Genomic DNA, 25,921 nt, shown 5'->3' with positions numbered 1-25,921 from the left:
TTCTATGATTAGTGTATATCGGTACTTCAATGTTGTCGATAATGGAGCAGTTTCTGAATAAATAACGATTTGGCTAAGTCAACTTTCAGCTTCTGCTATGAAGAAATGACGTTTATAAATAAATGTCGTGATGTCTCTCAAGAAATAAAGACCCTCAATGTACATACAGGACTAGAATTTTTATTACAATCTTTATCATAGGGATATATGTATATGGCTTTCTTGTATAAGTGGTAACTAATAGCTTTTTGTCTGTGTTTTATACAGCGATGATTATCTTATAGTACTCTCTTTATTGCGCGTACGACTGTACTGCAGGATTGCAAGTTGCGAAGAGATCGCAGTACCTAATGCTGTTTAACGCGTACTTCATCGGGAAACGACGAAATAATTTTCTGAGTTAAATTGGTATCGAATATGTTAATAATGTTCTACACTATTAACTGCAGCATGTTTATGTATCACAATATTATTATAAAAATAATTTTTTCTCTTGCGATAGTGTTATAATATCTGTCGCCTGTTAATGATAGATTACAAATTGATAATAAGTGATCAAATTTATAAAACGGATAATGTAATTTATTCGAATATAAATAGTAATAAATATGTAATAAAGTGATTTGTTGCTAATTTAAATTTTTATTTTTTTCTCAATACTCTATACTTAAGTATTATATATATATAATATAAGTTTATATATTAATATAATAATATATATATTATATAAATAATATTTGAATTTTTACTTAATTGTTAATCTTAATTAAATTCTGCTGTTCTTTGGAACTGAAACAAGAAATAACAATGGAAATATTAATCCAGCGAAAAATAACCCATTGAATCTATAAACGTCTGATTAGATAGACGTCGATTTGATGGGTCATTTCTCGCTGGGAATCGACTTTACTGGCCATTATAATCGCCGAAACAATACGACCACGATTTGGTTCGATTATAAGCTTTTCATTTAAATAATTCAATTTATTGCGAAAAATATTACCTCAGCTAGGGTACGAACCTGGAACCTCCCTCATTCCGTGATGGATGTCGTACCAATTCGACGACTGAGGCATGTGGTAATATTTAACCTGTATTATATATAAACTAAACAATATTATTCCAATAATAGTAACTGCGCGCCGACAAATCGTCAGACTTAAATAAGATGCTTATATAAGTATATCAAAGATTACATGACGATAATCGAATCAAATCGTGGTCGTATTTTAGCAACGCAAATAAATAGTTTACAAAATATAAATAAACGTTTATAAAATTTTATTAAAAATTGAGAAAATGTAGTTAAATTATTTAAGACATACAAGAAACGTACCTCGTACATTTTATTTCATTCTTAAAAATAAAAGAGCGAACGAGTACGATTGATTCAAAATCTATAAGAGAGAATAGACAATTTGGAAATAGGTAAGCGCCACAATAATATTAGTATTGGAATTGTAATGTGTGTATAAATTTTAAAAGATTGCGAAAATAATTTACAAGATAGGTATAGATATTATTATATGTGCTCAATATAAGGACTACATTAAGTCTTACCGTCATGAATGAAGGCAGAGACAGATTAAACCTTTCAGAAATTGAAAGTTTACACCCTAAATTGTTAGTTATTATCATCATCCTAAACATATGTTTTAATGATGGTCCAAACTGATACCACTTCTCATGGAATGCTTTGTCTGTTATCTCTACACTCTAAATGTTATATAAAATCATAAAACATATAGCCGACTTTATATGATTTATAATTTGCGTCAGATTTAAAAATATAATTTTGTTTATTATATATATGCAGTGAATTTTTGTGGATATCTGTATGTAGATATTTATGGATACGTATTCTAAATCTTCAAATATTTTTTTATATTATGTATAATATTATAAATATCATCTTTAGATTCCGATGTGGATTATGTATTGTCAAAAGTTTTAAGCTTTAAGAGACCGTAATTAATTGCAAACAGGCAACTTGCAATTTTATTCTATTTTATATATTATAGATTATTGATTATTCTGTTTTCAGAATCCTTCTCAATACGAAAGAGAGAATTAAAAATTTGAAAAATAGCTACTTTTTTTCATATAATAATTATTTCAATACTAGACATTAAGCTTTGATTTTATAGGAAATCAAACGTACGGTAATTTAAGACTTTTTCGAACTTGTTACAGAATAATGAAGACATACTGGAAGAAGGATGGTGACGATACATTTTAACAAAGCTTACCGCATCTAGTAATTGATTAACGCACAAGCATAAAATATAAAGCTGTACTAGGCCGCCGCATATATACATGGCGATCATAATTCCTTCTACGGGAGCCATCGATAATATCTATATAGGTTTGACATACATTGTTATATTATCATAATCATCTATCTTCAATCGTCTGGAAAGTATTTTTAGTATTATTATTGTCATCAAATATCACTCACCGTGCTTATCAGCATAATGTCGAGAAAGCAAAAAATAAAAACATTTGTCAAATACATTAGACTCATATTCAAAGACAGTAGTTTCTTTAACATTAACGTCGTCCTGAAAAAAAAACCGCATCGTAATGCGACATTAAATAAACGACTTACAGAAATTTAATACTGTTAAGTGATTATTTGGCTAGTGATTAATTACTTATTTTGAGTATTAAAAGCAGTTTTTAATGCTTTTTAATACTCAAAATAAGTAAATATTGTAATTAATCACTAGCCAAATAATCACTTACAATATTAAATTTCTGTAAGAGACAAGCATCGGGAATGGTATAAATTGAGGAAGAATATAATCTTAAGAAAGAAAAAGAGAGAGACGAGTAACAATGGAAAAAAATAGCAAATAGGTAAAATACTTCATCGCAAAATTGCCTAACGCTCACCAATTACTTACTGGACCACAACGGTGTGATGTCGACATAACGCTTTCATCTTCAGGATCGTCAATGAATCTATCGTGGGATATTCCTCTTTGGATTCATTACGCTGATTCTGTGGAATATTTTCCCGAAATATTGTTGCGAGCTCCACCGCGATGTAGCGGTATTGCGCTGTTACCAGTAACACGAGATTTATCATGTAGACATCCAAGGCAACTTTCTTTATAAACATATACACGCTGGCAATAGACGCGATACAGTTTCCCAGTAGAAAAATTTCCAACGGGAATGGTTGCTTCGAAAGAACTATCGGTAGCCTATAATCCTCATAGAGAAAATATTTCTTCTTGAAGATCACCGCGAAAGATATGCAGCACCACACTATTATGGATCCCGTCCCAGCTATGCAATAAAATTTCAGCGGAATCTCCACCGGTTTTAAGGTCGATCTGACAATTATCTCCATTGTCTTGTTCTCAACGCGCAGAATTTCATTTAGCTTTTGAATCAGTTGAATCACGAGATCTCTGTGCACATGCATTTGCCATAACAAGAAAAACACTTCTATGGTGACCACTATGCCAACCGTCGCATCCTGCAAAGCCTTGTCCTTCGGCACGAACAAGATTCCGGGAATCACCGCGCTAGTTTGAATCGCTTCGATCAGCCATATGACGGCGCTATATATTCTCCACGCTACAGGGAATAAAGAATCGTCGCTGGTCATCGGTAACAAGTTGCCTGAGAACCTGTTTAATCGAACGTTTAGGGGATTTACGTTTTGAAAGTCCATGTTCTGGTGGAAATGCTCTTTCGTGATAAATGGAAAATACTGTACAAAGTATAGCTTGCAAAGGTTGTTTTTGATATTTCTTTGTTCTCTCTATTAAAAAAATATATAATGTCCTCTTTTAAGTTGATTTCTTTCCTAAGTTAAAAGATAATTTAATTAATTGCAGCTGCAATTAGCGCTGATCCTTTTAATCCTTATAATATAAGTAGCTATTTTTAAACATATGTGCTAGATGTATCCAGATATACATATATTTGTATTTACCTCCGTTTGACATTTTCATTATCGCGCACACTCTATTCTTTCCTTCAGAAGCATGTACGGGACTTTCTATCGCTATTTGAAAGTTGGTCGCAACCGATCGTCATCTTTGGATATTTTATTGAATTTCTATTTCTTTGTAGTTTATATTATAATATGCATTGTCATTGAGGGGAACATCATTTCTCTTTCGCTGCAGTTATAAGCGTTTATTCTATGATGACAATATGGAAATATGGCAAATTAACTATCATCACCAGGAAGCTTTCATAGTTTATTGTAAAGAAATAGAGAAGTTTATAATCATCTCGACAAATTTGAGATATGTCACGATCTCTTCGTTTTATTTATGCAGGGGATGGACGTGACTCCAAGCTATACTTTGTAATTATCCTGGGACTGTAAAGCAGCGATTATCTTATGATACTCTAGGAGGCACTTCATTGTGGAGATACTCCATCGCAAAGGAAGAAGCAGAAGAAACTAAATATCTGATGTTGTTTAGTGCGAGCTTCTTCGGACAACAGCTGAGGATTGATCTGCGATAAGTTACATAGACATTGAACGTGCCAATATCTATTTTATAAAGTGAAACATATGCTCGTTTACGAATGAAACAACAATTAAAGTGAGTTTTTTAGAACAGATATTTTAGACAAATTAGCTATGTAGAAAGCTTTACCCAATGATTTGTTTTAAATTGATTACTTTTAATTCTTTGCGTTGTTTAATGTGTGTTACTACACAAGAAATTTTTATATTTTAAATAAATTATTCAATAAATTTAGATTTTAAACTATTCAAGAAGAGTTTAAAATAAAATTCAAATTATTGCACTTTTAATATATTTTTGTAACATATTTGGTGAAAAGATGTAAACTGTAATCTCAGACGTAGATATTATACATTATTACCAATATTTAGATATTAATTGTTCTCTTAGTAACGGGCTTTAATATACACATTTTATTTTAATTGTCGATCCTAATTATAAATATGTAAATACTAATTTTTTTTCATGAATTTAATGTATAAATATTACAAGCATTAAATTTTATTACTATCTATACTTTATTACTAATTATAATTTTATAAACCTATTTATAAATTTATACAATTTACCTGTAATTAATTTAATTTTTTTTTAATTTTAAAAGTGAAAGAAAGAGAAAGGCAATTAAAAAAAAACAGGCAAAACTTATTGTTAGTAACGTTATCAATTTCAAAATGCGTCTAAATATATTTCGTGACCATATTTTGAAATATTATCCAGAGTAGATTTGTTCATGCTTTGTTTTTTAATAATCGTAATTTTCTTTGTCTTTTATCATCATTTGTTCTTGTAATTGTCAAATTTGAAACGTAAGCAATGTGATTATTGGTTATTTCACTTTTAAGAACAGAATCGAATATAATCGATGTATGATCTGAGGCGATGATAAGAGGCGGACTACTATAAAATGCGTATTATATTTATCTTAGCTTTAATACGTGAGTATTAGCTTGACATCTGATAAATAATGCCTCGGGATCCTTACAATATTCCAATTAATATAATATATAAGGATTAAGGATTCTGGGGCATTGTTCATTAAATGTCAAGTTAATACTCATGTGTTAGAGAGTTTAATGTAAATATAATACGCACCTTATATACTAACGCGTGACAATTTTTACCTGATTACGAGAAAGTACTGGCGCGTGGTAGCCTTGTCGCGGCAACGTTTGCGGTCGCGAGTCGCGGAGTGTTCTCGCGCGTCTTCGCGCTTATCGCCAGTTATCAAACGTTATGGTGGAAAGTTTGCGGTGTGTGCACAACGTGGTCTTATTGTTACAGTCAATATTAAATTATTAAATTCTAGATTTTATTATTAAATTATATTGATAATAAAAATTAATGCAATTAATATTAAGTACAGTACGTTATATATACAGGGTGTAACAAAAAGATCATCTGCAAAAATCGATTGCTTGAATCTCTAATTCTTGTCTTACCTTTCGGTATCTTTCCTCTACGGATAGAAATGAGTTTTTTACTAGCATAGCATTTCAGAACTTTACTATTTCCATAAAACCGTTCTATTATCCAGTTTTATTAATATATGTTGTATATGCCATGAAGTGGTGATATACTGTCCCTTCAGTATGTAATTATTAATCTTTCTTTTGTGATCATTGTGTAGGCATATTAAAACTTGGATATTGTCAACAATGTGTATCTCTGGATAACTGTTCAGAGCAATTCTATGTCTTATGGAAAAGAAATATTAGAGTTTTGATAAGTTGTGCTACTAAGAAAGATGTTAAAAATGTCGGACTATTTCTTATTTCATTTATTACAGAATTAGGTAGGATCACCGTTTTCCGGCAGCTACACATGCACTTTGAAAAGTAATGATTACCTTATGGTACTATGTATTACTTGCGTGCAACGTATGTCGCAGAGTTGCGAATACCGAAGCGGTTGCAGTGCTAATGCTATATTTAACGCATTTTTAAAAATAGATAAAAAACTGTAGTTTGGTTTACAGCAAGCTAATTAGGATGTGCTAATAGTATTCTATGAAACCAACAGCTACATTTTTATATATTGTGCTTAAAGTGATTCGAGTTTTTCTGTCATTAATAGAAAATTCTATTGCACTTTATTAATAATACTACAATAAGTAAAATAAAGGTACAAATAAATAAAATATAATATAGTTCAGTTCTATTGAAAAGCCGAAAAAAAATTATATAAACTTTCAACATGCATATTACACGCTAACAATGGAAATTTTATATTTTTTGTTAGTGCCATTTAGATAATATAAACACTTATTTTATTTATTAATAATATTCATTTTTAATTCTTAATTCGTAAGGCCTGTCTTGAAACAAGCAGCACCAATTTTTACAATACTGATTGCTCGTATAATTAAATTTTATTATCAAATAAAAATGCATAAAAGACAGATGCAACGTTCAAGACAGAATAAATATTCTCGTCATTTTTTATTTCACTTTGAAAAGTAAAAGAGCAATCGAATATGATTGATTTAAAATCTAAAACAACATTTGGGAATTAAAAAAATTTATTTAAATGTATGCTTAAATTGGTATCTAAAGCTCAGAGTATCTGAATAATTGCTCAAAATTTGTAAAAAAAAATTTGTAATATCAATATTATGACATACATTTAATACAGATAATAATATTAAATAGTGATATTAGTAATCTTACCGATAAAAATGAAGGGAGAGACAGACTAAACTTTTCAGAAATCGAAAGTTTACTGTTTAAATTATTGGCTATTATAATCATCCTGAATATATGTTTTAGCGATGGTCCAAATTGATACCATTTCTCATGGAATGCTCCATCTGTCATTTCTTTACTCTAAATTTTACAGAAAATGATAATATTTAAAAAAAAATTAAAAATAATTACTAACAACACGCATATTATATGCTTACACGTAATATTTATTGCCGATAGTATTTTGTGTTCAGTTTCTCTTAGAATTAAAAATCGATTATTTTTTGTATAGTTATTTAATTTTAAAGATACAAATTTTCTTTACACACCAATTAAAAATTGTTTTAATTGTTTGATTAACTGGAAGGGAGAAAGGATAAAATTATATTGCAATAAAATTTACCGCGTCTAATAATTGATGAACGCAGAAGCACAGAATATAAAGCTGTATTAATTGACCACACATATATACAATGAGTATAGATCCTTTGAGGAAAGCCCCCGATACCACCTAAATGCGACCCATACTTATAACATATCATAATTAAGAGAAATACATGATAATTCAATTAAATTAATTCCTTGTTTTCGGTTGTCTAGAAAGTATTTTTAGGATAATTAGATGTTATGTGCCAGTTTTTACTTACTGCATTTATAAAGAGGAAATCGACAAAACAGAAAAGGAAAATATTATTTAAGTATATCAAACTCATATTCCAGGATAAAAATTTCTTTAACATCAACGTCATGCTAAAAAAAAAACAATATTTATCTGTTAGATATTGAGTAATTGATTTAAAACTAAAAAAAGGATTAATTTCGTATTACCTAATAAATTTAGAAGTACGTAATAATTCAGAATATTTAGCAAATAAATCAGTTAGCAAATAAATAACATTAATTATAAGTTAGCAAACGCTCAATTACTTACAGAATTATAGTATTATGATGTCGACATAACACCTTCATCTTTTTCTCCGCCAATAAATTTACAGAATAATATTCTTTTTGGGATTCATAGTTCTCATTTTTTGAAGCATCATTGCGAAGTATTTTTGCGAGCTCCACCGCGACGTAGCGATACTGCGCTGTCAACAGTAATACGAGATTTATGATATAGACATCCATGGAAACTTTCTTTAGAAACATGTAAGCGCTAGCAACGGTTTCAATAAGGTTGCCCAGCACAAAAACTCTTGTTGAGAACGGCTGCTTCGAGAAGGCTGCCATCAGTCCAAAATCTTCGTAGAGGAAATATTTCTTCTTAAAGATCAGCGCGAGTGGTGTACAGCACCATAGTATTACAGATCCAGTCCCAGCTATGCAGTAAAATTCGAGCGGAATCTCTAATGGTTTCAGGGTTGAACGCACAATATTCTTCATATTCTCGTCCTCAGAGTCCAGAATGCTATTCAGCTTTTGGATTAATTGACTCGCTAGATTTCTGTGGACGTACATACGCGTGAGCAAAATGAATACTTCAACGCTCACCACGATGCTGATCGTTCCACCATCCTGCAGAGTCTCACGATTTGCCACTGACACAAATCCGCAGATCGTCGCGCTGGTTTGAATCAGTTGAATTAGCCATATAACAATGTTGTATATTCTCCACACTACAGGAAACGGCGAATCGTCGCTAGTCATCGGTAACAAATTGCCTGAGATTATATTTAATCGAACATTTAGAGGGTTTACGTTTTGGAAGTCCATTTTCTTCATGTCATTCGCTCAGCAATAAATAAAACTTATTTTGACAAATTTAGCCTCAAAATTATAATGTTCGATTGCTCGAGATTACATTAACTCTTGTTTTATGTTCTGTCACTGTGAAAATGTTTCTTTCTTTACAGAGGTATACGATATCTATCCTATTCGTATTTCAAAAATTGTTGATCAGCGCGCGGCTATTTTCAATAATTCGCTATTCCCTTTGATGCTTTATTTCTCCAGTTTTTATTAATACATTATTGTATACAGTCATACGGCAAACAGTGACAGTATACATTCATTTCTTTGTAATTATTTTTATCCTGTGATCATTGTACAAGTGTATCGTATAATTGAATGTCGTACTAAACGACGATAAATTCAATAAAGAACTTTTTTGGTACGTTTGTCGCAAAGCAAATATAATCGCTAAATTGCCCATGTGCACTGTGGTATAAAGTGATAATTATCTTATGGAACGATGTCTGTCGTAGACCGCAAGGGAATCATAGTGCTATCGACGAGCATCTCAGTCGACAGTAAACTATGGCTTTGTTTGTGGTGAGCAAAATAAGTATAAAAAGTGTTGGTATATACATATAGCGTTGTACAAATCAACTGCATGATTATCGTAAGATTATACTTAAAGTATGGAATATAAAAGTATATGATTAAAAAAATATTTTACATGTTTTTCAGAAAAATAGATAAATTTAACTAAATATCGTAATAATATACGAGTAAGAGATCTTAATTTACCATGCCATGAAAATACGACTATATATACATAGCCCCATGTAATTCCACTCACGGTATAAAATAGCAGTTATCTTATAGCACCTTTCTCCTTGTTCGTTCCAGAAATACGGAAGGTTTTACAGGATTATTCCAAATATACGTGTTGTTGAAGAGGATATTTCAACGACTAATCTAATGACTAAATGACATCGAATGTACTAAATTTAAGCTCGTTTAAGAACCAACAAGTAAAGTAAATCGTTGACAAGAATTTAAGAAAATAATGATTAATAAATAAAAAAATAGATTAATAGAAGACGAAGATAAATATAATGTTAACAAAATTACAGTGACAAGTAAGTTTCTTTCGTCGTTGACCGATTTTCCGGAAAAATTACACGTAGGTACATTGGTGTATAAGGACATATATTTTTTTCTGTAGAATCACAAACTTGCGTTATATGTGCTGACATTATCTTCACAGACAATGAGTAGTGCTACTATTGAACAGACAATGAGTAGAGATATTATAAATATAACAAATTAAATCATTAAATTTGGTTATTCCTTTATTTTTGATTCGGGAAATAATAAGAAATAAGAGACTGATAGACAAGGATTAAATTTTTTAGCAATATTTAACGCTTTCTCTACATTGTAACTCATTATATTATTATAACTATAATCTTCAAATTATTATGCAAAACAAAAATTTATCTACATGTTTTTAAAAAAATGTATCTTAATTTATTTTGTCTCAAGTAACCATTCTTTATCTTATATCTTATACCAAATTTAAACATGTGTGAAAAAAACAATTTTTTTTATGTCGCTCTTAAGAACAGGAGGGCGATTGAATACGATTGGTTTATGATCTAAAACACCATTAAAAAATACGATATAAGAGGCTTATAATACTAACTATTTCAAGACACATATGAGAAATAGAAAGATACGATAAATATTACCGTCATAAATGAAGGCAAAGATAAATTGAATTTTCCAATTGCTGCAATTCTGCATTCCAGGTTGTTAGCCATTATTAATAATATAAATATACGTTTCATTGACGGTTCTAACTGATACCAACCCTCATCAAATGCTTTATCCGTTATTTCGGTACTCTATAATTAGCACAAAAATAGAATATAATAGATCGCAGTTTTAAATTACATATTTCTTATTTACACCTGTCGCATAGACGTAATTAATAATAATAATTATTATTAATAATTCTTTTTATTATTTATATAATTATAGTTCTAAATGAATTTGTACAATTCGACTTTTTGTTTTACGGGTGGATCATATTTTTATATATTTCATAATTAAATATGGCCGTAAGATCTCTGTGATTGAAATGGTACATATTAAATTTAAGAAATTAACAATGTCTTCTTCAATATCCATAATATTGGTTATAAAATAAAAGTCACTTATGTAATAAAATAAATCTTACTGCATCTAATAATGTTTGAACAGAAGAACACAACAAAAAGAACTGTGTAAGTGAACCAACAGCAAATAAGATGACTGAAATTCCTTCTGCAAAAGACATTGATGGTACCTAAAAGTACACTTACAATAAAATTTCAAATAAAGAAAATGTTTAGAAACAAAGGTCACATTTCAATTTTTCTAATTAAAAAAATCATTTAATTTAAATTTCAAATTAAATAACAATATAATTTATATAACACATGTGAAAATAAAAATAAAATTTTTTTATTTTTACACTCATTAAATATCCATCAACGTTTTAAAGTAAGTTAAATAGTTGATAAACTGTGCGATAAATATTAAATTAATGTGTATTAATATATAGACTTATTACTACAATAAATTTATCTTTAAGAATAATTAATAATAGTTGTAAAAGCGTTAGTTATTATTACTTACTGTGGTCAGAAAGATACCTAAAAAACAGAAGCGTAACACGTTATTGACATAGAGAACGCTGAAGTTGACAGATAGAAGTTTCTTTAATATACATGACATTCTGAAAGAAAGCATAACGTGTATAAAATATTATAAAATGTAGCCACATAGAGTAATAAAAACTTTTAATACTCTATTAAACGTTAAAGTTAAGAATATTTGAAGTTAAGAGATAAGAAAATTTGAAAAAAATTTTTTTTTTGATGTTATCAGTGACTTAAAAGTGTAGTCACGTAATTAAAAGCCAAAGAAAAAATCCATTACCCCTCGATAATTCAAACGCATGTCTCCCTATTATTCAATATCCATTGCAATATTCACATTATAATAACTTACATTAAAACAGTATTCTGATGGTGACACAATTTTCTTAGTTCTTTTTCCGTCCATCGATTTATCATAGACCGATGCCTTTTTTGAGATTCGTCGTGGCTATTCTGTAGATTCCGAAATAACATCGTAAGCTTTGCCGCCGTGTATCTGTATTGCGCCGTTAACATCAATACCAAATGCATCATGTACACATCCACGCCGAATTTCTTAATAAACAGATAAACGCCGCCGATCGACATAATAATGGTCGAGGGAATCAAAACGCGGCTGGAGAACGGCTCGGTGCTGAAAGCGGCTGGCATATTATAATCTACATAGAAGAAAGTGGACCTCTCAAAGACCAGCATAATCGGTTGCATGTGCCATATCGCGACAGATATCACGTTGGTTATTCCGTATATTACGAACGGCAATATTATAGGCTTTATTGCCGATTTTACGATATCCTTCATAATCTCATCCGCGCTTCGCAAGATAACGTTCATCTTTTGAATCATCTCCACCATCAGCATTTTGCGCGAATAAAGACGCATAAGCATAAAAAACATCTCCACGATCACCACGACGCTGACAAGGCCGTCCTTCAGACCCTTCTCCAACGGTGACAGGATAATTCCAAAGATCAATGCGATCGTGTAGGTCAATTCTATTAACCATGTGGTGATGCTGTAAACACGATTAATTACTGAAAACCGCGAATTGTCGGTTATTGGTAACAGATTCCCCGAGAGCACGTTCACTTGACTGTTTAAAAAATTCGCATTTTTAAAATCCATTCTCTTCGTGTCTCTTCGTATATTCGTATATGGTAAATCGGAAATATTTTGGTAAACGTACTGTGTAACAATTGAAACTTCAATTGTTTGTGCTCTCTCACTACTAGTGATATTTGTTTCACGTGCTGTTTATTCCTTTGTGAATGAAAATGACCGACTTTTCTCCTTCGGTATTTTATAAATTATACTTAATTCTATCTTAAGAAATTTGTCATTTATTTCATTTCTTCCTGACTGTTACTAATACATTTTAAGCAATCATATTTGTTTGCTTCTTCCTTTGTAAATGAAATGACTTTTCCTGTAGTATACCAAAATTAGACTTAATTTTATATGTATTAAGGACTTTAGTATTCTCTTTATGTCTTCTTGTCTGTTATTATCACATTATGAGCAGTCATATGGCAAAGAAGGACATGTCTCTCCCTCCATTTCATTTTTATGTTTGCTCTGTCATCACTGTGTAGATCACTGTGTCGGATATTGAATATCGTCGCTTTATGTGTCTGACAAAGATAATGATTTTATAAAATTTTGCATCTTATTATAATAAAAACATAGAGAAGCTTATAAATATCACTATACACTGAGCGATAGTTCGTCGAATGTAGCTCTGTACTTTTGATTCTGTTTATCAGGAGCATAAATGATTAAAGTTCCTCGTATGTATCCCTACGTTGTCACGACAATTATCTTATGTTCCGTCAAACTTTGCAGGATCACTGGAACCGAGAGACGTCGCAGAACTTGATAGTATACGGTGCTCGTCTGATACTATCGTTGATCGGCGTAGTGTGATCTACAATGTATAAGAAGGACAACGAACGAACTACGAATATTAAGTGGTTGGAGGCCACTTTATTCACGGTACATTTAATACATTTTCATTAAATTCTGACCGATCTTTACGGTAAGTTTTATGTTTTAATAAAATAATTTCTCAGAAACGGTCTTAAAAATAAAAATTTTGTGATCCTAATAATTTAATTTTAATTTAGTTTATTTCTTTTACATTAATATTAATGTTTTGGACGACTTTAATATCAGAAAGAAAGAACATGTCATACTAGAGAAGCAATAAACTGAAAGTATATTTTTATATTTTATATGTACCTAAACTAAAACATTTTGTAAAAAGGTAATGTAAAATAAAGTAAAATTTTAAACTTAATCACCACGATATTTAGATCCATTTTACGTTTGGCTGAAAATCTAGCTATTATTAGATAAAGCTACATAAATCAGCATAATATATACATGTCATACAATTAACTTTAACGTGATTTATATTTCTATGTATATACTAATATATATATATATAGGAACGCATGTTTTATAAAAATTCTCTATTTTATATTACGTTTGTTTTGAACACATACTCATAAATCGTCGACTTGTACGATTAAAACGTTTAATCGATTAACTAAAGTAAATATTGATATATTGAATTAAGTACTCTTTTGATATTAACCGTGCAAAAAGCATTTACCTACTGACTATATCTTTAAATCTACTTCTGTTTGATGTTTTCATCGTATATGTTTTCATTTGTTCAGAAAAATGTATAAGAATCTATTGCAATTTGAAAGTTATATACTTGCAGACGACTATTAAATTAGAATAATTTATTATTTTTCTTAAATTTCTATTTCTTTGTGGTTCGCATAATTATGATATGCATGTGATAGACAATGTGATAGACAATTCTTTCAAAATTACTGACATATGCCCTATGATCATTACACAATCATTGATACATACATCAGATTAATTATAACCAAAATCGTATTACAAGCCTATATAAGTATTGACTAAAAAATATTTTATATCCTTTTTCCGAAAAGTAGAAAAGAGTTTATAAATGATTATCCTAACAATATATAATCTTTAAATATAACAGAAGATCTTTATTTAGACATCACGAAACTGCGACTATAAACGTATAGTTCACTTCTCGATATGAGATAGCAATTATCTTATAGCACTTTGTTCATTCCAGAAATACGGAAGGTTTTGCAGCAATATCCCAAGAGTCGTCGAAAAGAATATTTCGATGACTAATCTAAGGACTATTAACATCGAATGTACGAAATGTTTTTAAGCTCGCCGATTTACGGATCAATAAGTATAAAGTAAGTCGTTGATAAGAATATCAATTAATAGAAAAAGAATGATTAATAGATGACAAGGATTAATATTGTTGGCAATATTACTGTAACAAGTATGTTTCTTTTGTCGTGCACAGATTTTTCCGAAAAATTAGACGTAAATTAGTATATACAAACATTTATTTTTTTCAATACAATCTAATACTTAAATTATATATGTGCTGATATTTTCTTGACTGAAGTGAGTGTTACAGATATTATAAATATAACAAATTAAATCTTTATATTTAGTTATTTTTTTAATTTTCTATTTGGGAAAGTAAGAAAGTGCAATGATAGGAAACAATTATTAAATTTTTTAGCAATATAACGATTTCCATACATTGTTGCTCATCATTATATTATTATAACTGTAATCTTCAAATTGTTATGCTAAACACAAATTCATCTACGTATTTTTAAAACAATATTTGTCTTAATTGTTTTTGTCTTAAGTAACCATCCTTTATTTTAATATCTACCGAATTTAAACATGTGTGAAAAAAAACCGTTCTTTTTATGTCGCTCTTAAGAACAGGAGAGCGATTGAATATGATTGATTTATAATCTAAAACACCATTAAAAAAAACGATGTAAGAGGCTTAAAATACTTTCAAGACGTATGTAAGAAATAGAGATATAAATTTTACCGTCATGAATGAAGGCAGTGACAGGTTAAACTTTCCAATTGCTGCAATTCTGCATTCCAGGTTGTTAGCCATTATCATTAATATAAATGTACGTTTTATTGGTGGTCCAAATTGATACCAGCCTTCATTAAATGCTTTATCCGTTATTTCAGTACTCTATAATTAGCACAAAAATATAGAATATATGTCATAGATTGTAGTTATAAATTACATATATTTACACCTGTCACTGACGTATACATATACTTAATAATTATTTTTATTATTTACATAATTATAGTTGAACATAATTGTAATGATTAAAAACCGTATAATCTGTGATTAGGACGCACATAAATTTCAAAAAAATTATTAGTATCTTCTTCAATATCAGTATAATATTGCTTACAAAATAAAAGTAATTTACGTAATGTAAAGTAATAAATCTTACTGCGTCTGATAATGTTTGAATAGAAGAACACAACAAAAAGAATTGTGTTAGCGAACCAATAGTAAATGAGACGACCGAAATTCCTTCTGCAAAAGTCATTGATGGTACCTAAAGATGCATATAACACTTATAGCGATATTTCAAATAAAAAATAAATGTATTTAGAAGCAAAGGTCACACATTTTAACTTTTGTAATTTAAAAAGTTTTCAATTTAAATTTTAAATTAAATAAAAATCTAATTCATATGACATATTATGCAAAAGTAATTTTTAAAAAATTTTACTTTGATACTCATTAAATATGCATTAATTTTTAAAAACAAGTCATTTGATGGGCAAGCACGTATGATAAATTATTAATCTACATTAATAGTTATGTTTATAAGGTAAATTTTTTTAGAGAATAATGGTTTATAATTATAATCAGTTATATATATATCAGTTATTAGTACTCACTGAGCTTAGTAAGATACCTATAAAACAGAATCGAAACACGTTGTTGATATAGAGTAAGCTGAAGTTTACTGACAGAAGTTTTTTTAATATAAACGACATGCTGTAAGAAAGGACAGAGTGTATAAAATATTGTAAAAAAGCCACACAGCTAATAAAAGCTTTAATATTTTCTTAAACAGTAAAATTAAGAAGGTCTGTAAGAAATAAGAAGATTTAAAGACTTCTATTTTCCTTACGTCATCACTGACTCAAAAGTGTTGTCATCTAATTAAAAGCCCAAAGAAAAATTCTAATAGCTCGATTCAAACGCATTTCACTCCATTATTCAACGCTTATTTACTTTAGTGATCAGCTGATCACATTATTATGAACTTACTTTAAAACAGTATTTTGGTGCTGACATAATTCTTTTAATTCTCTTTCCATCCATCGATCTTCCCTAGAACGATACGGTTCCTTTTGAGATTCAGCGTGATAGTTTTGCAGATCCCGAAACAGTATCATGAGCTTTTCCGCCGTGTATCGATACTGGGCCGTTAACATTAGTACCAAGTGCATCATGTACACATCCACGCCGAATTTCTTAAGAAACAGATAAACGCTGCCAATTGTCATAAAAATGGTCGAGGGAATCAGAACGCGGCTGGAGAACGGCTCGGCGCTGAAAGCGGCTGGCAAATTGTAATCTCCATAGAAAAAGGTAGACTTCTCGAAAACCAATGCAACCGGCTGTACGGTCCATATCGTGATGGATATCGCGCTGGTCACTCCGTATATCAGGAACGGCTTTACTATGGGTTTTATGGCCGACTTTACGATATCCGTCATAATTTCATCCGCATTTTGCAAGTTACCGTTCATCTTCCGTACGAATTCCTCCATCAGCTTTTTGCGCGAGTAAAGACGCGTAAGCATAAAAGACGCCTCCAAAGTGACCACGGCGCAGACGGTGCCGTCCTTCAGACTCTTCCCTTCCGGTGCTAGAAAAAGCCCGAAGACAAACGCAATCGTATGAACCAATTCTATTAACCATACGACGACGCTGTGAGCGCGACAGATCACTGAAAATCGCGAATTATCGGCTGCTACCGGTAATAAATTCCCCGAGAGCACGTTCACTCGACTGTTGAAAAGATTCGCATTTCTGAAATTCATTCCGTTCGTGCCGCGTACTCGCGTGTATTGTGAAATGTTGTGGTAAAACGCAGCGTGTAAGAATTAAAACTTCAATTGTTCGCGTTCTCTCTTCCAATAATATCTGTCTCGCGTGCCGCTCTCTTCATAAGTGAAAATGAGTGAATTTCTCTTTAGTATTCCATAATTATACTTAATTCTATGTCAAGGAATTTGTTATTCCCTTTATTCCTCCCTGTTTGTTACTGATACATTGTGATCAGTCGAACGGCGAAGGGTGGCAGTTCTTTCCCTTCATTCCATTTCTCTGTTATTTCTGCTTGCCTTGTGATCATTGACGTGCAGATATATCGAATATTAAGTTTTGTCAAACCACGTCTCTGACAAAGATAATAATTTCGTGAGGTTTTGCATTATAATAGAAACATAGAGAGCTCACTATACCTACATTGAGCGACAGTTCGTTGAATGTAGCCCTGTATTTTTTTTATTCTGTTTATCAAGAGCATAAATGATTATTAAGTCCGTCGTATTAATCCCTACATTGTCGCGGCAATTATCTTATGTTCGGTCGAACATTGTAGAATTGCTGGAAACCAGAGACGTCGTAGAAATTATTATTAGTACTATTTGACGCTATCATCTAATAGGAAGTTTTTGCAATATCGTCTTTCTCAGATATGATAACGTATCTGAACTATATAGATACGTTCACCGTATAAATTCACATTATCAGTCGAAAAGCGAAACTGCACATCGTTCACCGTAACGCTATTCAGATAACGTCCGACGTTATTTTTGAGAGAATAAGGTTCACAATTACCGTCGACGTCATAATTATGGTAACGAAATTCTTAATGTAAATTTAGACGGTGAACGCCGCGAACTACGAATATTAAGTGATTTAAAACTATTTTTTCCACGGTATAATTAATGTATACATTTTCATTGAATGCTGACTGATTTTTACGGTAAGTTTTATTATTTTAATAGAAGAATTTTAGAAACGAGTTAAGAATAAGAATTTCGTGATCCTAATAATTTGTTTTTAATTAAAGGTATCTCTTAATTAAATTTATCTTTTTCATATATATTAATTATTTCTTTCATATTATTATCTTCTCCAATCTTTAGATATCTTTATTATCAGTAAGAAATAAATCAAACCAGAATAATTTAATTATAAAATATAAGAATTTAATTTTCTAATTTTTAATTAATTTAGAGCTTTTGTAAAAGAAATATAAAATGAAGCAGAATTTAATACTTAATTACCAAGATGATTTTAGATTTATTTCATTTTTGGCTATATATAAATCTGTTATTATTATTGTTGAGGATTATAGGATTGGAGTAGAAAGAAAACGCGTGCGACTCGTTTGATTGCTTCACACAAAGTGATATATTCCCAATACCTGTACACACGTGATCGGAGTTACTCCGGAATTGGGCAGATCGCGACACCGTACACAATAGAATAGTGCCACGCATAGCTGCCCGCGACATATAGCTTATTAATACATAATCCCTAGATGAGATGCAAAAGAAGCACATTCAAATGTATTATCTAACAATATAAAATATATATATATATATATATATGTATATATACAATTAAATTTAACATATATAATTTATATTTCATATACATACAAATGTGAACATATCTTTTATAAAAATGCGCTCTCATTTTACGTTTGGTTTTAGTATATGCTCGCAAATCGATAATTTTTAATTATTAATATCAATTAGACATGTTACAAATATATTAGGTAATATTAAATAGCAAATACTGCTGTATTTGTTACATCACCTAGATTGTACAAAAAGAATTCTTTATACACGAATTAATACTTAAATATTTAACAACATGGAAAATTTGAATCTAGTATATATCTTTACAGAATTTTGAAGCAAATTATACATATATGAGAAGGAGATTCTTCGCAATTTGTAACCACTATCTCTTTTTATATATTAATATTAATTAATTATGATTTCACAGCTCTCAATGTTTTTGTGAAAAACATTGCTTTCCAAATAATGCAGTTATACGATCGTGTAGTATATTAATCATAATAAATGCACATTCTCCAAAATAGTGCAATAAATTATGTATATCACATAGTTATCCTCTCGCATTTTAGACATTGTAACATCAAGTCCGATTTGGCACTTCTCACATTAAAAATTCTTGTGTAGAAGTCTGGCTAGAAGATTACTGAGAACTATGTAGACCATGTTTCTGGGAATTCTCGAGGACGCACTATTATAGCCCTCTAGGCGATGGTACACCTTCCTGTTGCCGAGGTTTTGAACAGGTCTGTAATTGAACTTTAGCGTGCCATTGCTGCTCTCCACGTGTCTGAATACGTTCATCTGCAAGTGGATTAAATATATTATTATTAATTTATTATTCCAGTAGAATAATTACAAGTAAAAAGAAAATATTAATATGTAGCATATATCTTGAAAAAATTAATGCTCACAGAAACAAACGTTCTATACATTTATTATTTATATTCAAATTACCTGCGCTTCCGACACTTTGAGTTTTTCAGTCATAACAAACCACAGTACAGATTCCTGGCATTCGGGTGTAGTTAACGATCCTTCGTAATGATAATACGTCGTATGATCCTTTGGTAGGAATAATAAAGGTATCAGCTTGGTCCTTATGCGCGCCATGCTGTGCCCCACCCAATGCGATACCAGCCTCGTAGCCTCTACAATCGGCGCCAGATCCGGATTGTCATCTAATGATAACTATACGAAAATGATAACGAAACACGAAACATTAATTAATGTTGTGTTCGTGTACACTTGAGAGAATTTCCACTGTAGAAAGAAGTAAAAACACTAAAAACGAGTAACATATTATCACCTCAAATAGAACACCGACCACGGCAACTCCGCCTTCGTGTTGCGCCGCTACGCTAAAATTCGCATACTTTTTATCGTAATGCACTAAATGCAACTCCAATGGATCACGTAAACCGTCCACGGTATGCTCTGCGCCCCAGTGAAAGTGCATTTGTTCCAGAATATATACCGATGACAGAACTCTGCCACTGAGATGGATTGGCACACTGCTATGAAGCTGAATTTGCACTATGAAAGAATTTCAATTGAAAGATATTGAAAGTACATAGGAAATATAGTTGTATTATTGCGGGATATATTGCGGACTCGTGCTCATTGATTCAATATCTCATATTGGACAAAGTTTTTAAAGAAATGTTCAACCACGAACGCCGATGGAACAGTAACTTACCGGAATGTCCAGTGTTAATCAGCGTGCTAGGAAACGCGAAATCGTATCGATAGGTTTTAAGAGCACCGAGATCAATTCTTATGGCATCATCCGTCACAATATCAATCGGTGATTGCTTCTTTCCCGTCGTACATATTCCCGGCCAGTTTTCTGGTCCTATGCAACCATTTACAAACTTGAGTAACATCTAAGCAGTATGTATCACTTATTACAAAGTGTAACAGAATTTAATATTTATATTATAAAGTATCTATTACTACGGAAAAAATACATTAAAAATCGAATTGACATATAAGTTTTAAAAGAATTACAATTTAAAGAGCCATAAAAGTTCTAAAAGATATTTTTTTAAAAGATATTTCTGCGTTTGATAATATTAAAATAAGTTGCAGACATCATACATTATTATGAAAATTTTTATATGATTGCAATTATATAATTATAACTACAGCAAAATATAAATTATTCTTAAATTAATAATAAAATGTTAGTTTATTGTTACTTGAAAAAAAGAGAAATGTGCTGTTATATTATTAGTCACAAAAATCTACATAGGTATATTAATAATTTATATATAGTGTTCGAGATTATACGAGCGTCATTATTCATAGCTTAAAAAGTAACGCTATAGACTCGTCAAAGGTATCGCGACAGTCTTATCAAAGTCTAAGTTTATATGATAGCGATATATCGTTGAGAACTTGAGTCATTCTAGAAACTTCGTCGGCACAGCCTCTTCGGCGATCGATATTTACCTAGACGAGAGATAATCGCTAGCGGTGCATGTGAAACTTTGTCATAACAATTTCGCAAAATCTATAATAATAGTCTATCATTCCCGCTAACTGTTGCCAAGGGCCCGTAGTCTCTGGCACTTTCTTACAATCACCATGGCACTTGCCATTTGCCATTCGCGACTCGTCAGTCTGTCGTTGTCAATCATCCGTTTGGCAGTGGTCAAGTCAATTGGTCATTTCGGTCGCGAGAAGTAAAATACGATGAACGAGAATGTAACGTTAGCGATTTCGATCCGAAACACTCTCGCCTTTAGTTTCCTTATAAATTTTAAACCTTGTTTAAATTGTTTTCTTTGTTTATTGTTATACTTTGACTATTAAACAAAGTGTCGCATACGCTTTTAGGTATTAGTGTCAATGTCAGTGCGTCCCCATTATGTCTCCATTTTCTTTCTTACGCGCCGCGCGAACATATAGATACATTTAATAATTATATTATCAATACTTTCTTAATGTTATGGGTCTTCAAAATCTAAGCCACGGACACGTCAACGTTAAATGCTATCTCATTCTGAAACACTTTTGCGCTAAAACATTGACGCAGCAGCGTTGAACGTGCGAACGTGCTATTTTAATGATAATAATACATTCCAAAATTATGTCAACATTATTGATACGTTAACGCGCTATGATTGGTTAGTATCGAATTACTGTTCGAAGCAGGAAAACAACGATGGCTCACAGCATGTATGGAAGAAATAAAAAAGATATATGTCATCCGTAATAAAATTCCCTAATGTACAGTTTTTCGCGTATATTGATAATACATTCCGAAATTATGTTAACATTATTGATACGTTAACACGCGCTATGATTGGTTAGTATCGAATTACTATTCGAAGCAGGAAGACAACAATGGCTCACAGCATATATGGAAGAAATAAAAAAGATATATATCATCCGTAATAAAATTTCCTAATGTACAGTTTTTCGTCTATATTGATAATACATTCCGAAATTATGTTAATATTATTGATACGTTAACGCGCTATGATTGGTTAGTATCGAATTACTGCTTGAAGCAGAAAGACAACGTTGACTTACAGCATATACGGAAGAAATAAAAAAGATATATGTCATCCGTAATAAAATTCCATAATGCACAGTTTTTCGCGTATATTGCTTTAATAATCTTATTTTTGCACTTTTCGCCTGCATACGCATATGTTCATATATTACATTTTTTACAATATATTTTCTGTTTATTCGTACCTTTTATTTAAATAAATTTATAACGAGAGGTACACGTCACACGGTATTTGCCTATTCTGAAGTGCAAAGTTCTTATATTCAAGATGATTGTCGACAATCACGGTTGATGCAAAGTAATTGCTCTCAAGAGACCTGATCTAATGGAGAATCGTGTAAAACCTTCTACTCCCGGATCCTCTTGATCGAGCAAATCGTGTGACTTGCCTTCTTTACTTTATTTGCAGTAATTAAAATTGTAACAGAAATTAAGAAGACATATCTATGTAAAATTTTATAATTATAAAATACATAGATTAAACTTGCAGTAATATTAATTTACGCACATATGTTGAGATATAGATATATACTAAATAATAAAATATTCGGATAACAGATAAAATAATCAGGAGTATATTGAAGAGAGATAGTAATATAAAAAAAAAACATTTTTATATTTTAAATACGTATACCGCTTGAGCAATAATATTTGAAGTTTGTAGATAAAACATATGAGATAAAACGCATTCTTCTAGTATAATAAACATGTATAAATATATTAAATTGTAATAAAGTTATAATGTTTCCCAGAAAATTTACTTGTATTTTCAAGTCTCACGGTGCATTATTATCAAATAATATATTTTTTATACTTAAATGATTGAAGCTGTTTTATTGTTATACACTAATATACACATACTTGACTTTGATGTACAAATACCTTTAACTGACATTCAAGGTTGTTGTTATTAGGTCGCTAATGATTTGAATGTAAGTTTCATATAAGCTAGATGAGGAAAATTGTATCACATTATATGCTTATCGCAAATAAAATTTCGCAAACATCGATATTGAAATCGCATGAAATAGCTTCTCATTCACTTGATCGATTTTATATATCAATCGGTATTTTCTTCGTACATTTTTGGAAGGTTTATCACCATTAAGATAAAATTATTTTGTTGTATAGATAAAATTTCCGATAAAACTGTCTGGCAAGGTAGGAAGATAATGATATGTGTAAGCATATCATTCTCTCCATGACCCTGGCCTAATATCGATAATTTCTGTTTAGATAAAAACTTAAGTTTAGGAAATATTTCATGCACCTTCGGCATTGTGTGATGTTAATAGGTGAATTATAAATACATTTGCATGGATATGTAAACAACGTATAAAACTTTCGACGTAATCATTATATAATTACCATTTTTGCCCCAATATCCCCAGTCAGATGCTTCCGATGTTTGTAAACCTGTAATTATATAATACTCGTTAGTTTCTTTGAATTAAAATTAATTTTCCTGTTTCAACGAATAACTATACTCTCGAGAAATACTAGCTTTTAAGAGTGTAGTCTAAAACTCTAAAAACATGCACAAATAAAATTCGCAACAATTAAGCGTTATTAAATCATCCTAACAAACAATTAAAATAGTTAATCGAGTTAACCTTGTATACATAAATGAATCAAACAAACATATCTAACTGAGAATGATTTTTACATCAAATTGTTAACTTTAAACAGTAGTCACAAAATAATAATGTTTATGCTTTAGATAGAACAACTTTTTTCATCTGGGACTTTTTTCTAGACTTTTTACTGGATAAAAATTTGTGTTATTATTTATGTTATTAATATTTAAATAATTACTTATTATAAATTTCAACTATATTGAAAAAATAAAACAAATTAACTCTCAAATATATTAATGTCAATATTAACGCCATTAGTCTTCAATTAATATTACTACTCAATTAATAATACTATCGATCACAGTAATTATGATTGCCATTGAAATTAATTTTACACAAACTGATAGGCGCATAATAAGGTAATACATTCCTGTTATATAGTGATCTCCATAATTAACAGTACGCTTCAATGTGATAATTCCGACTTGTTTCAATCCGGCTGCTCGGTTTCAGTGTTACATGCAAATTCGTTCAAATGAGACAAATTGCGGAGAAACGTGAGCACTATAATAATCGCGATCTAAAGCCGGCGCTGACCTCGTGCTCGCAATATCAATTTCACGAGTTCGCACAAACAGTTAATAAAATATAATTATTTCCACGTCACTGCCACGCGAACGGTTTGCCATATCGCGAGCGTGTGTCCGTCCCATTGGGCCTAATAAGTAATTGAACGCGCACGACAGGAAACAGAATTGACCTCATTGACCGCTCGGACCGCGACGAATTTGTTCGCACTTATTCCTAATCCGAATCTCGTCGCGGCCGGGAAGAAAGTGACGCGGTGTGAGGAATAAAGCAATCGTTCCGCGAAAGCCGTCCATGCGGCCGGCAATTAGACCACAATCGGCGGATAAACGCCGGCGCTTTCTAGATCAGCGCACCGGCCGCAACAACGGCCAAATCATTCAAACGACCCGCAGATTTTAATGATGCATAATGCACGCTTCCGCTGCGGGGATAGGGCGTAAGACCGGCTAATCGACATATACGAGTTTCGCTCATAGTTGGGGATGCTTAAGATAGTTCGATACTATAGACACATATCGAGTCTTCGTCTTCGATTCTCGTGCATTTCTCTTGTTAAAAAGTGATTATTTTGTGCACTACATTGGCATTATCTCTCAATGAATCACCATTATTCTTTTCGACAAACCTATTGCAATAGAATTTTAAAAATTGATCCTTTTGTTTCCCTCTATTACTCTAAACACATAAGTTTTATTATATTATCAAATTTGGAGAAAAAACTAGTTTTACAATCTCAAACTTTGGGATTAAAATACTTTTTCCAGTAAAAATATTTATCTTGAAATATTCTTTTATCATATAAATTTTATCATATAAAATTTTAAATAATAAATATGATTTTTTTCTATATATATAATTTATTCAAGTAGTGGTGCTTTTAATGAAATTTAATAATGATATTTTTGGAAATTTAAAATAGAGTTTAATAAAAAAAATACAAAATTAATATCGCTTAGCTGTGTTCGTGAGAAAATATGTATAGAACAGTAGTAATGAGAATTTAAATAAAATATATACTCATGGATTTGCAAAAGTATTGAAAAAAAGAAGTGAGCTTTTAAGAATGAGAAAAATATATGAAATTATTCCTCATTTACATATTATGAATTGATATCAAAACTAGATAACGGTTGCAAAAATTTTCGAAAAATGATTAAAA

At 30.8% G+C, this 25,921-nt stretch overlaps 5 protein-coding genes and 1 long non-coding RNA gene across 7 annotated transcripts in view; 1 reads left to right on the top strand and 5 right to left on the bottom strand.

Moving 5' to 3' along the window:
* Window positions 1-768: 768 nt before the first annotated feature.
* Window positions 769-4,018, bottom strand: LOC112457355 (putative odorant receptor 92a). The gene is made up of 7 exons (XM_025020354.1): window positions 3,950-4,018; window positions 2,907-3,820; window positions 2,459-2,561; window positions 2,250-2,357; window positions 1,561-1,716; window positions 1,337-1,397; window positions 769-789 (listed from the first exon to the last, which is right to left on the bottom strand). The coding sequence occupies exons 2-6, from the start codon at window positions 3,683-3,685 to the stop codon at window positions 1,347-1,349; spliced, it is 1,197 nt and encodes a 398-aa protein (XP_024876122.1). The 5' UTR covers window positions 3,686-3,820; window positions 3,950-4,018; the 3' UTR covers window positions 769-789; window positions 1,337-1,346.
* LOC112457361 lies at window positions 2,266-14,936 on the top strand. The gene is made up of 4 exons (XR_003041088.1): window positions 2,266-2,365; window positions 4,302-4,574; window positions 13,396-13,545; window positions 14,678-14,936. It is a non-coding gene; the product is annotated as an uncharacterized LOC112457361 (long non-coding RNA).
* Window positions 6,915-9,017, bottom strand: LOC112457353. Its single transcript, XM_025020349.1, has 5 exons — window positions 8,115-9,017; window positions 7,831-7,933; window positions 7,587-7,694; window positions 7,169-7,324; window positions 6,915-6,991 (listed from the first exon to the last, which is right to left on the bottom strand). Exons 1-5 carry the CDS (start codon window positions 8,903-8,905, stop codon window positions 6,941-6,943), a joined length of 1,209 nt encoding a protein of 402 aa, XP_024876117.1. The 5' UTR covers window positions 8,906-9,017; the 3' UTR covers window positions 6,915-6,940.
* On the bottom strand, window positions 10,388-13,125 carry LOC112457359 (odorant receptor 22c-like). The gene is made up of 5 exons (XM_025020360.1): window positions 11,906-13,125; window positions 11,531-11,630; window positions 11,091-11,198; window positions 10,600-10,755; window positions 10,388-10,506 (listed from the first exon to the last, which is right to left on the bottom strand). Exons 1-5 carry the CDS (start codon window positions 12,676-12,678, stop codon window positions 10,456-10,458), a joined length of 1,188 nt encoding a protein of 395 aa, XP_024876128.1. The 5' UTR covers window positions 12,679-13,125; the 3' UTR covers window positions 10,388-10,455.
* A 369-nt stretch (window positions 14,937-15,305) lies between the features above and the next one.
* Window positions 15,306-18,076, bottom strand: LOC112457357. 2 transcript variants are annotated; one of them, XM_025020356.1, is made up of 6 exons: window positions 17,217-18,076; window positions 16,739-17,153; window positions 16,363-16,462; window positions 15,906-16,013; window positions 15,476-15,631; window positions 15,306-15,393 (listed from the first exon to the last, which is right to left on the bottom strand). In XM_025020356.1, the coding sequence occupies exons 1-6, from the start codon at window positions 17,515-17,517 to the stop codon at window positions 15,343-15,345; spliced, it is 1,131 nt and encodes a 376-aa protein (XP_024876124.1). In that variant the 5' UTR covers window positions 17,518-18,076; the 3' UTR covers window positions 15,306-15,342. The 2 variants fall into 2 exon arrangements, with proteins under 2 accessions (XP_024876124.1, XP_024876123.1); XM_025020355.1 differs by having other exon boundaries at window positions 16,739-17,876; window positions 17,945-18,076.
* A 795-nt stretch (window positions 18,077-18,871) lies between these two features.
* Window positions 18,872-25,921, bottom strand: part of LOC112457326 (carbonic anhydrase 2-like) — an 8,769-nt gene continuing 1,719 nt past the window's right edge. Inside the window, exons 2-6 of the mRNA XM_025020306.1 lie at window positions 23,963-24,010; window positions 20,771-20,926; window positions 20,381-20,607; window positions 20,029-20,262; window positions 18,872-19,875 (exon numbers count right to left, since the gene is read on the bottom strand). Of these exons, the coding sequence (XP_024876074.1) occupies window positions 19,681-19,875; window positions 20,029-20,262; window positions 20,381-20,607; window positions 20,771-20,926; window positions 23,963-24,010 (860 nt within the window). The 3' untranslated portion in view covers window positions 18,872-19,680. The remainder of the gene's footprint in view (window positions 19,876-20,028; window positions 20,263-20,380; window positions 20,608-20,770; window positions 20,927-23,962; window positions 24,011-25,921) is intronic.

Source organism: Temnothorax curvispinosus, unplaced genomic scaffold (assembly GCF_003070985.1).
Source record: "Temnothorax curvispinosus isolate PA1 unplaced genomic scaffold, ASM307098v1 QBEX01007734.1, whole genome shotgun sequence".
In the NCBI taxonomy this organism is placed as follows: domain Eukaryota; kingdom Metazoa; phylum Arthropoda; class Insecta; order Hymenoptera; family Formicidae; genus Temnothorax; species Temnothorax curvispinosus.
Note: the sequence above shows the minus strand (reverse complement) of the source record. Positions and strands in the feature narration are given on the sequence as shown.